The sequence below is a fragment of the Gopherus flavomarginatus genome, chromosome 14, assembly GCF_025201925.1.
Source record: "Gopherus flavomarginatus isolate rGopFla2 chromosome 14, rGopFla2.mat.asm, whole genome shotgun sequence".
Taxonomy (NCBI): Eukaryota; Metazoa; Chordata; order Testudines; family Testudinidae; genus Gopherus; species Gopherus flavomarginatus.
In genome coordinates this window covers 25,539,569-25,552,576 of record NC_066630.1, presented here as the reverse complement: position 1 = coordinate 25,552,576, position 13,008 = coordinate 25,539,569, and the positions used below count along the sequence as shown (strand labels likewise).

General features: G+C 38.5%; 1 protein-coding gene across 6 annotated transcripts in view; it reads right to left on the bottom strand.

Annotated features, from left to right (window-relative positions):
- Positions 1-13,008, bottom strand: part of PHKB (phosphorylase kinase regulatory subunit beta) — a 207,471-nt gene that overhangs the window by 165,333 nt on the left and 29,130 nt on the right. For all 6 annotated transcript variants that reach the window (XM_050923042.1, XM_050923041.1, XM_050923039.1 and 3 more), the window contains 2 exons: positions 12,890-12,979; positions 5,946-6,084 (listed from right to left, as the gene is read on the bottom strand). In XM_050923042.1, coding sequence (XP_050778999.1) covers positions 5,946-6,084; positions 12,890-12,979 — 229 coding nt within the window. The remainder of the gene's footprint in view (positions 1-5,945; positions 6,085-12,889; positions 12,980-13,008) is intronic.

Sequence of the window (13,008 nt, the reverse complement as noted above, 5' to 3'; positions counted from 1 at the left end):
GCAATCAATGTGTTGAGATGACCATTTATATAGGTTAGTGAAACAGGGAGCTCACAAGATACTCTTGATGTTCTTGGTAAGTGAAATTTTAAGAGCTGTTTACATAATATTATGGGAACGAAAAAAAGTGTTAAAATTTTTTATTATGATTGTCACAGGTTTTGGGGCTATACTCCAAACAGAAATTTAGAAAAGAAGCTATACTTATAAAAGTTAGGGAACTGGAATTTTATAAAGCTATTCAGCCCGAAACCTCATTTCAAAAAGTCAGGTAAAAGGAGTGACAATAAAAAGATACATCAAAAGTAGACTTTTTTATAGCTTATTTATTTTTGACTGAGTCTGCATGAACTGATAGGTTGAAACAGATCAAAATCCATCCACCAGGAGACTTGTTGAGACCTCCGGAACTCATATAATTTAGGTTTCATCAGCTACATCCAGTGCTGTTTCTAGCACCAGTCTGGCAATTAACTGAGAATGGTCTCTAAGGGTATGTCTACACTACGAGATTATTCCGATTTTACAGAAACCGATTTTTGGAAACATTGTATAAAGTCGAGTGCACAAGGCCACACTAAGCACATTAATTTGGCAGTGTGCGTCCATGAACCGAGGCTAGTGTCGATTTCCGGAGTTTTGCACTGTGGGTAGCTATCCCATAGCTATTCCACAGTTCCCACAGTCTCCCCCGCCCATTGGACTTCTGGGTTGAGATCCCAAAGCATGATGGGGCAAAAACAGTGTCGCAGATGATTCCGGGTAAATGTCGTCGGTCAATCCTCCCTCCGTGAAAGCAACAGAAGACAATCATTTTGCGCCCTTTTCCCTGGATTGCCCAGGCAGACACCGTAGCACGACAACCGTGGAGCCCATTCAGCTTTTTTTCACTGTCACCGTATGTCTACTGGATGCTGCTGACAGACGCAGTACTGCAGTGCTACACAGAAGCATCCCTTTGCCTTTTGCAAGTTAAGAAAGACGGTTACCAGCTCTACTGTTGTCATAACATATTTCCAGATTTGGACCTTAGCGTCCAGAATATGGGTGTTAGCATGAAAACCTCCAAGCTTAGTTACCAGCTTGGACCTGATAAAGCTGCCACTACCCAAAAAATTAGAGTGTTTTGGGGCACCCTGGTCCTCCCCAACAACCTTCCCTGGGGACCCCAAGACCCAAATTTCTTGAGTCTTACAACAAAAGGGAATAAACCATTCCCCCCCACCCTTCCAGGTGTTCCCTCCCTGGGTTCCTGGAGAGATACACAGAAGCAAGCTCCGTGAATCTAAACAGAGGGACTCCACCCTCCCCGTTTCCAGTCCTGGAAAACAGAAGTACCGAGAGCTAATCTCTCTTCCCCCCTCACCCAGAGGGAATGCAAAGTCAGGCTAGTACATCTAACACACAGAGATTTTCCCTGATTTCTTCCTCCCACCAATTCCCTGGTGAGCTACAGGCTCAATTCCCTGGAATTCCCACTAAAGAAAACTCCAACAGGTCTTAAAAAGAAAGCTTTATATAAAAAAGAAAGAAAAAATACATAAAAATGGTCTCTCTGTATTAAGGTGACAAATACAGGGTCAATTGCTTAAAAGAAATATGAATAAACAGCCTTATTCAAAAGAACACAATTCAAAACACTCCAGCAACTACACACATGTAAATACAAAAGAAAAAAAAAACAATAACCCCTATTGTTTTATGATCTTTGTACTCACAACTTGGAAACAGAAGATTAGAAAGCAGGAGACAGAAAAATCCTTCCCATTGCCGAGAGGGACAGACACAAGACAAGAACAAAGAACTCACACACAAACTTCCCTCCACCCAGATTTGAAAAAGTCTTGTTTCCTGATTGGTCCTCTGGTCAGGTGTTTCAGATTACTCCTTTTCAGGTAAAAGAACATTAACCCTTAGCTATCTGTTTATGACAACTGTACCATCTGTTGCTTTGCAAGTTGACAATGACGGTTACCAGTCATATTGTACCGTCTGCTGCTGTCATGGGTGCTCCTGGCCGGCCTCGGTGAGGTCGGTTGGGGGCGCCTGGACAAAAATGGGAATGACTCCCCAGGTCATTCTCTTCTTTAAGTTTTGTCTAATGGAGATTCAGTCCTGCCTAAAATATCAGGCAAGCCTACTAAAGAACCAGAGAGCCAAACGGCTGCTCTGGGTCAGAGCCCCAGGCATTCTGCAGAAATGATGAGCTGCATGCCATTCTAGGGGGTGCCCCTGCAAAAACCCCACCCGTTGCTTCCCTCCTCTCCCACCCCTCCTGGGCTACCGTGGCAGTTATCCCCCCATTTGTGTGATGAAGTAGTAAAAAAGGCATGAATAAGAAACAACACTAACTTTATTGCCACTGCAAGCAGTGATCAAAGGAGGGAGGGGAGGGCAGCCTCCAGCTGCCATGATATTCCAGGCAGGAGTGAGTCTCTATTAGACAAAGCTTAAAGAAGAGAATGACCTGGAGTCATTCCCATTTTTGCCCAGGCACCCCCAGCCGACCTCACCGAGGCCAGCCAGGAGCACTCACAGGACAACGATGACAGATACCAGTCCTACTGTACCGTCTGCCGTCCACAAGGCAAGCGAAGGGAAGAGAACGCTGCTGTGTAGTGCTGCAGCACCACGTCTGCCAGCAGCATCCAGTAGACATACGATGACATTGAAAAAAGGCGAGAAACGATTTTTTCCCCTTTGCTTTCACGGGGGAGGGGCTGACAACATATACCCTGAACCACCCGTGACAATGTTTTTGACCCTTCAGGCTTTGGGAGCCTAGCCAAGAATTCAAATGGTTTTCGGAGAGTGCAGGAACTGTGGGATCGCTACAGTTGTCAGTTGCCTCTCCCTCCGCGAGCGTCCATTTGATTCTTTGGCTTTCTGGTACGCTTGTCTCAGCTCCTTAAGTTTCACGCAGCACTGTGTCGAGTCCCTGTTGTGGTCTCTGTCCATCATGGCCTTGGAGATTTTTTCAAATGTTTTGGCATTTCGTCTTTTGGAACGGAGTTCTGATAGAACAGATTCATCTCCCCATACAGAGATCAGATTCAGTATCTCCTGTATGGTCCATGCTGGAATTCTTTTTTGATTCTGGGACTGCACAGTCACCTGTGCTGATCAGCACTCCATGCTGGGCAAACAGGAAATGAAATGCAAAAATTCATGGGGCTTTTCCTGTCTACTTGGCCAGTGCATCAGAGTTCAGACTGCTTTCCAGAGCAGTCACAATGGCGCACTGTGGGATAGCTCCCGGAGGCCAATACCATCAAATTGCAGCCACACTAACCTTAATTCAAAATGGCAATACCGATTTCAGCGCTACTCCCCTCGTCGGGGTGGAGTACAGATATCGATATTAAGAGCCCTTTATATCAAAATAAAGGGCTTCATTGTGTGGACGGGTGCAGGGTTAATTTGGTTTAATGCTGCTAAATTCGAGATAAACTTGTAGTGTAGACCAGGCCTAAGAATGATCTGAAACTGGTTTTTTTGTGTCTCCAGTAAATGTTCTAGAAATGCACTGAGTTTCCCATACTTAATAAAATTGTATTTGGCCATGACAGTTTGGTAATTTGTGACTCTGAATGGTAATGTCGACGACAAATATGCCATCCTGTCAAGCCCAACCGTATGGGGTTGACTTGGCATTATGCTGCTTGCTTCGTGCATTAACCACATTCACTATGACGGACTTGGGTTGCGGATGTTATTTTTGGCTCTGCTGCTGGTGGTGTGATGGAGGCTGGTGTCTGCCAGATTACTTTGGTAGGATCTAGAATTGCCTTATTAATTGGGAGGGCAATTCTGGATGAGGTGTGCAGAATATTCACCAACTTGTGATGTGTATCTGCCATTTCCTGTCGGGGAATCTGCAGCTCATATGCCATCCTCTTGGTAAGATCCAGAAAATTCTTAAAATCATCACCTTTTCTTTTTTTAAACTGAAAAAAACTTTAAGTCTACTAAACGCCTGGGGGGATGGCAGGGGGGTATGCCCCCAGATAGGACAGGAAACTAAAGTTCTTTTACCTTTTTATTTATTTTTTTATTTTTTTAACTCCTTTGGGATTAAAAAAGAAAGTAAGGAAACACTAACTATTAAGGAGAACAAATAAAAAAAACTACTACTACTTATGCGAATGACACAGATAAAGAAGGGATGACTGCTCACTCTGTTCCAGGCCAAAGACTGTTGAGAAGGAAGTGAGCAGGGTTCGCTAGCCCAGTTTTAAAATAGCCTTGAGGCAGACCATGAGGGAGAGAGCACATGTACAGGCTCAACGGACACTGCTACCAAAAATCTCCGATTAGAGGTGCAGGGGTGCACATACACCTACAGTGGAGACCCCACAGGGACACTACTTGAAGAACAAGGTTTTTATTCTCTCATTCATAATTAAAACTACGTTCCAATTATTGGGTCACATTCTGCCTCTAGTTACAAACATACAACAGGTACACAGTAGACGTGCACCGGTGTAACTGAAGGCAAAAATTTGGCCTGCAAAACGTATCAGTGTTTATGTCTGAGAAGGAAAGAACCCAGTTTATCTTCCAGGTAACCAGGTTGAATTAACAGGACTTATAGAAAAAAAAATCAAGTTAAATTGATAAAGTCTAATCTGGAGTCAAGACAAAAGTGGAGCCCTACTACCTAATTTCCTAAACTCACTTTTCAGATTAGAACTGCATTTTAATTTTATCTTCAAAAATAGTAGGGGAAAAGATTCATACTGCAAAAAAACTCATGTTTTGCTTCAATGCCGTTATCACTTTCAACATATCAACGTTTTCTCTTAAAGGTTCTCTCTGCCGTGTAACCTAATGCCTGTCTACATTTTAACAAGTTTTGAAATTTTAGCAGTACTGTTATAGTTCAGGTGGCAAAAACTCATTAATGTGACACATTTATACAGGTATATAAAAAGTACTTCTACTGGTAGAGCTCCTTCTGTTTTATGAACCAAAATAAGCTATGCCAGTAAAGGCAAATTTATATTGATATTACTGAGCCTATACTAGAGTTTCAGCAAAACTATGATGGCAAAAATCACACTACTTACTGACATAGTTATGCTAGTAAAAACTGTAGAATAGTCCTAGAAAATAATTTCTTAAACTATGAAAATAGGGCTGCAATAAAAAGACATCCTTTTTCACCTACGCAGATTTACCCTTTACGTAAGTGTACATTAGAGTTTCGTATCTCAGGATAATAGACTGCCAATTACACTAAACCTATAACCAATAACTTCTGTAACCCAAAACATATTCAGGGTGTGTCTAGTTTAGACCCTATAATGGTGCTGGCAATTACTTGAGTTAAGAAACTAGTATAAACACGCCCGAATTTGAGAGGTGGAAAACGAATTTACCCTTTAACAAAATTGGTGCTTTATGGCCAGATTACTAAAATACTCTTTGGCTTCTTTCCTATCAAGAATCATTCCTGTTATTTCTCAAATCTCAGTTTATCTTCTAGGACTCAATCTAATTGCTTCCAGCTGCCACCATTCTCAAGCCTCTTGCTATCTTTATTTATCATCACACGTTCCACTCACTCAGGAAGTAGTACTTCTTTGAATATTCTTCGCTACCATAAGAATTTTTGACAACATACCTTAATCATACTGCCTCAAAACACCAGTGACAGTGAAAATTTAGAAGAGGTGCTTACGTGAAGACAAAACATCTCAAAAGGTTATGCTCAATAAAATCAATCAGTTTTCCAACTTACGAAAGTCAAGTGACAGTTATAAAACTGGCAATATGCACATTTATACCATGCTTCTTATACCTTTTGCATTTCCATAGGTTTACAAAACTATTTCTGATAAAGGATGTCTCTCGGTTAAATGCTTCTATCGTATTCAACACCATAAAATCAAAACATGGGATAATTATTAACAGTCTTTACAATCAGAAGAAAAACAATTTACCTATATGCAAGTGCTAATGCCCAAGCACATGCAGCACAGTAAAGACTGTCTTGCACCTTTGCCTTCTGATTGTCACCAAACGTTTTTGTGGGAAAGAGACCAGTTGTTGGACTTTGATAAAGCAACACCGTTGACTTGACTGCAAAAGAAAAAAAAATCTTTAAGATTTCAATTTCCTCCAAGCCTAAATTAAGCTTAAGGGGGAAAAAAAAGTTAGGAATAAAGTGCTGAAAACCTTTAAGAGAACTACACAATGGAAATAAAAACAAGAGAAAAAACAACAAACCAACCAGAGATCCAAAAACAAGGTAATTTCCCATTCTCTCTCTTCCCCCCATATATGCCATGACTTTTATCTTTCTCTCCTACGCTAATATTTCTTCAAAATCAGTATTCAAAGCAAGTTCTGATTAAAAATAAGTTTATAGTTATATCACAGCCTATTTACATTAGAAGCATCTCAATGCAAGCCACTCCAATAGTCTGAATTTGCTTGCATGGGCACTGCATTTTTTAAAATGTAATTTAAATGAAAGTTTACAGTATTTTGATTTGTCCCCAAAAGTTTCAAGGACAGAGGTAAAAAAATCGTCTTTGCCCAATGGAAACAATTTTGAGTTATTCAGGCATTTTTCTTGTATACACACTGATCACTGTGCACTAACTCTATGTCTACACTTGCCATTTAAAGCGCAAAATGTCCCTTTTTTGCACTAAAACCGTGGGAGCGTCTACACTGGTTAATGACTTTTTGCGGTGAAACTCAGAAAACGACATTCATGAGAGGCATTCTACCTGTGTAAACACCTTTTGGCCTCTGGAGGATAACCCACAATTTCAAAAATGACCACTCTGGCCAGCATCTCCACAGCCCTGAGCCCATCCCACAGCCAAACTCCCTCCCAGAGCCTACACTCCGCATCCCCACACCCCAGTGCTGAGCTCCCTCCATCACCCAATCTCCCTCCTAGAGTTTGAACCCAGCACCCCCCTGCACCCTGCCCCAAGCTCAGCCCAGAGCCCTCTCCCACACTCCCAACCCCGCACTCACTCTCCGAACCGCAAACCTCTGCCCCAGCCCGGTGAAAGTGAGTGAAGGTGGGGGAAAGCAAGAGATGAAGGGGTAGGGAAGGGGGAGAGGCAAGGGTGTTTGTGTGATTAGATAGTTGGCAACCCAAACTACAGTTCTTGTATGAGGTGAATTGAAAAATACTATTTATCATTTTTACAGTACAAATATTTGTAATAAAAAATAATAAAGTGAGCACTGTATACTTTGTATTCCGTGTTGTAATGCAAATCAATATATTTGAAAAGGTATAAAAACATCCAAAAATTTAATAAATTTCAATTGGTATTCTATTGTTTAACAGTGCGATTAAAACTGCAATTAATCATGATTAATTTTTTTTAATTGCAATTACTTTTGTTTTTAGTTAATTGTGTGAGTTAATTGTTTCATTTATATCCATAAAATTAAAGAATGTCTGCAACTACTAAACTCATCCTAACATTTCTGAGTATTGCAGCACATACAAAGTATGTAATTGTTATTTTCAAGCTTCAACAAGGGATTTAGAAAAAAAAGGAAAAGTAATATTTAGTGTGTTTTAATGTTTAATCCCACTGAATTGTGAAGATTCAAAAATCTTGTGAATAATTAAAAGACTCATGATTTGGTTTAATTTCTTTGATCATGGCACTTATAAAATAACCTACTCCTTAACAAAAACACAACACAAAGGTACTTTTTTGAATGTGCCACCATGTTTCTCAATGTAGACCAACCTCTATACATTGCTATGTCAGAAATTAACCAAATTTTAGATTTATTTTAATTTTAGGTTTAAAAATTAGTATCACACTGTATAATATCCTTCAGTCACTGAGTATTATTTGACAAATCATTTTGCTAGTAGCTCATTCTAGAATTGATTAAATTCAATAATACATTTTCAGCTGAAACAGAAGACTGGCTGCAGTACAAGTAGAGCCTGAAGTAGATGAATGGTAAACAGCAGCACAGATTTGCCATTGCCAACTGTTGAAAGTAAATTGAACGGTCATCCACTCCACAGGGAAGACAAAAGCAATGAATCTACAAAACAACAACATATAGACTGATCACACATGAACCAGAAATTTTGTTTCAAGGTGTTACACATGCTTTAATAGAGTATCATCCCTCCTTTTCAAGCTGACGTATCTTTTTTGTTTACTGTGCACTACCAATGAATGATTAAATTTTAAATTTCAGCAGTGAATTGCACAATCATGACTTGATTTGAAAAAACAACAGGCATTTTTATAGCTATTTCCTGATAGCATACACCTTTAAATACACAGTGTGTCTATGATTACGGTTGATCACATATTTAATTAGAAGTGATAAATAATTAAATTTATAAGACAGTTCAGGATGGATACCTAAAAGTATTTGAATGTTTAAATAAAATCAATGTCACTTATGTTATGAAAATACACTAAGACCATTCATTCTAGGAACTATTGGCATCATTATATCCAGTAGTACAGCAAAACAACTAGAGTTACAGTTAGGGTGACCAGACAGCAAGTGTGAATAATTGGGACAGAGGGTGGGGAGATAATAGGAGCCTATATATGAAAAAGACCCCAAAATCAGGACTGTCCCTATAAAAACAGGGACATCTGATCACCCTAGTTATGGTATGGCTACATGTCGAGGTGGAAGTGTGATTCCTAAATCAAGGGGACATACTCTCAGTAGCTCTCAGTGAACTAGCTCCCTTAAACTGGAATACAGCCACGGCTCAGCGAGCAGCAAATTGGACTAGCCACCCTGAATATGTGGCTAGGGTCTCATACTTGTATTAAAATAGCAGATTTAAGAAAGTATTTTAAGTTCTTAGAACAGATTTGTATTCAAAAGTAACTCAACAATTAACAAAAAGCTATAACATTGCTGATTTCACAAGCACAAGTTCAGCACTATGATGTGTAGAGTGGATTGATTGATTTAAATCACCAGTTTAAATCCTGATTTAAATCAGCAACCAGGAAACCCTGATATAAGTAATCAATTTTAATCTTGTTTTGCATTTGTACTTCTGATTATTTTCCTAAAGAAAGGCTGATTTCTCACTGGTTGACAACCATTAAAACATGTTGATTTCTAACTTAACATCACCTTTATGTTTCATTTTGCTACTTGGGAGGATAAGCTATATCTATACACATTTATGCAACTATAAAGCTTAACTTATATTTATTCAGAATTTTAATTTTTACTTTTTTATTATGGTGAGTGAGTCATTTCTCATTTACTAGATGAGGATTAATATTTTTACTTGTGATTTGTGTCAAGCTCTATTTGGATGAAAATTCAAATTAAACTAAAAATGTACAAACTGATAAAAATATTAAATGCTTTTAAGTAAAACTACCTTAAGTGTGCTGGATACATAAATATCAAGAAGTTCATCAAAACATGTTGTACTTTTAAAACTGATTTACTGAACAAAGGAACTATTATCTGTAGTTAGTGAGTTGAAGTGATTGTTTTAGATGAACATGTCCTTCAAAATTTTACAATTAGTGTATCTCATTTTCATTCATAGATTGAAGAAGAAACCAAGCTTTCCTGTTTTTTGAACTCCAAACTGGTTTCTCAACTCTGAATAAACTAGTTGGTGAACAGAACTAGTTCAATAAACTGAAAGGAATACATTTTTCTCTGCATGAGCAGAAGTGGTTACTTTTGTCAAAAACTGGTTTAGCACTTCAACAACCTCTAGTTCCAGGTACTTAGTCACAGTTTCTTTAGTTCAGCCAAATAACTTTCTTTAAAACTTTGGCAGAACACATGTATTGTTTAATATTATTTTATTTTAATAGATTATAGTAAAATTAGGCCTCAACCTACATTATTAAATAGGAAATTGACAATCAGTTTAGTTTTAAAAATAAACTTGTATTTAAATAATTTAAATTAGAAAATTAATTAATTAGAAATTAATTTTTGCCCATTGTGGTGATATTGTGTACAATTCCTTTTGTATCCTACACCATGCTGCCCTGAGGAGAGGGCCCCAAAAAAACAGAGTAGTGTGAATGTAGGTTCAACCTCAGAAGGGGTTTCAGATTGGAATTTCAGAGTTTGTGGGAGTACCTCCCTGAGCTGAGGAAAAGCGTAGGAAGTACTAATAATTTTAGTGGCATCTTAGTGGCAGCTACCCTGTTTACATAGTTTGCTTTAGTGTTTTAGGTCTTGAGTTGCACTAAGGGAAATGGCTAGGGACTTTGGCCATTTTATTTTGGCCATAGAAAATCTATTAAAAAAACCCCTGAATCCTCAAGAGGGTTTCCTATGCATAACTTTAAACTCTTATTGAGTTTCTGTTAAGCTTTATGCAAGGTCCTTAAATGTTGCTTGACAGCTTTTTCTTTCTTTCAAATTTTTCCACCCCCTATTTAAAGACTATAACCTTTCATAATGGCCCATCATTTTCACCATCACTTACTACATAGTTTGAACTTTCATTCAGTCCAAAAGAACACTAATTACTACCAAATAAAATTAACAGAAGTGATATGATGCTATATTGAGAGGTGTCTCAAGTGTTCCTCTCTTATGGGCTGATTCAATTTAAAATAAAAATAATAAACATAGCTTTTAAAAATAAAGTAGCAAACACTTTAGAGGCAACTAATAAGAAGTAATGACCTATGCTAATCTAGATGGTTTAAAATTTTATATTGACCAGGACTATGGCTCTGACTTCTGCTAGTAAGTACTAATTTCACCCCCCAAAAATTAAGGAGTTATTTTTAATGAAATCTTAAGGTATTTGCAAGTTTTGCTGCCAATTTTTACACTGTTGGCTCAGAGCAAGAGAATAAAATGACACAAAAATATATAGTCAGAATGCATGAGTGATCTAGTTTTATTTATTGTTTATTTTAACATAACTTCAACACAAACTTTGAAACTCCTATAGTAGAAATATTTGTTCTTTTTATAGAATATTGGACAGCATTTGAGACATATGATGTGTTTTATGGTATTTACATATTTCTGTGACAGTCTGTATCCCAATATTCATCATTTTTAGAAGACTATGATAAATGTTGTGTAAAGTATGCCTTGTGAAGTATCATTTGAAAACTCAATTTGCTGATCATTATTGTCCTGGTAAAATATGTGTGTCAACATTGTACATAGCTATAAAATTCTACTGTAAGACATTGCTGAGACATGTTCCAAGTTTAGAAAAGCAGGCACAAATCAGTTCCTCAGAGACAAAAGACAGTGAGAAATCTACATTTTGGTAAAGAAACAACTGGAGGTTCCCATTCTCCACAGATGTGCTGTCTCCTGAACCTCAACTGGAGATGATTTTCAAAGACAAAAAGAGGACTATAAGGAAAGGGAACAAATGCCCCCAAAAGATCTCTCCCTTCATCTCTGTGCACGGCATCGCAAGGAGAAAGGAATCATCACTGGATTGGGGAGCAATCCTGGCAGAAAGGAATTCAGCCAATAAGACTGCTAAAATATGCGGCGAGAGATACTTTTGCTTTGAAATCACTTAGCTTGTTAAATTAGGGGTTAATTGCATTTCATCTTTTATTTCTTTGTAACCAATTCTGACTTTTATGACTCATTAATTGTAATCACTTAAAATCTTTCTGTAGTTAATAAATTTGTTTTATTTAAACCAGTGAGCTCAGACTGAAGTGTTTGGGAAACTTCAATTTTGAAATAACAGGATTTGTGCCTATCACTTTCTATTTATAAATAATGGACTTTATATGAGCTTGTATTGTCCAGGAGAGGGCTGGGCAATACCAGAATGCACATTTCTGGGGGAAAGTCTGGGACTGGGAATTCGATGGTGTTGCTTTGCAATGTAATTCAAGGGTGGCTGGCCAAAGCACTCATACAGTAAAGCTGGGAGTAATATACATGCTGAAGGCTGTGTGAGAGCAGGCCCTGAGGGTATGGCTACATTTGGAATTTCAAAGCGCTGCCCCGGCAGCAGTGCAGGAGCGCTGCCGCGGCAGTGCTTTGAAGTGCGAGTGTAGTCAGAGCGGCAGCGCTGGGAGAGAGCTCTCCCAGCACTGCATGTAAACCGCACCCTTTACGGGTGTAGCGTGCAGTGCTGGGAGCCCCACTCCCAGCGCTGCTGCCCTGATTACACTGACGCTTTACAGCGCTGTATCTTGCAGCGCTCAGGGGGGTGTTTTTTCACACCCCTGAGTGCGAAAGTTGCAGCGCTGTGAAGTGTGAGTGTAGCCATGGCCTGAGTGATTGCTCTCCTAGCAAAGTAGTATAAAAGGCACCCAGGTTGGAGAACTGAGAAGACAGCTGTTTAACAGTCCAGATTATACCCTAGGTAATGTCACAATTTTTATGTAGTGACTCATTACATAGGTAACAGGGTCTGCACTGACAGAAGTTACAGATATACATTGGCCCCTTTATTAGGCTAAAAGACTAACCTGTGAGCTATATCAACTCAGTGAGATGATTCTTAACTTAATATGTATAACAACAGAATCTAGCTGTCTCTCTCATAGTTGCAATGGTTCTGTAAGACTAATATGAGTAAATAAGAAACATTTATTTCTCCCTCTCCATGTTCAAATAGACACACCTATGAAGCCATTCTGCTGAATAAGAAGTTGCTCTATTTATGTAGTTATTTTTTAGAGTAGAGCCAATAAAAATCAGCATGACCTATTGAATATGGCAACTGATCAGCAGCAGGCTGCTTTGAAAACAGTTAGAGAAAGATCATGAGTTTTCAAATAGTATACAGGACATTCAAACTAATTCACTATACAATTTTTTTCAAGTGTCATTCAAACAGATGAGAATTTTTTGGCAGTTGAGGAATTTTAACAAGTTACAGTGCAAATATTTTTTGACTACTACAAAGAGTTCCCCTTACTTTACTTACCAATTCTGTAATAATGATCCAATTTATCCCACAGACTTTCTCCCTCTGGCCTTGGAAGGTTAATGCTTTTCAGTGGTTCATAAACAGAGCCTAAAGGAAGAAATCACAAAAACTTATTT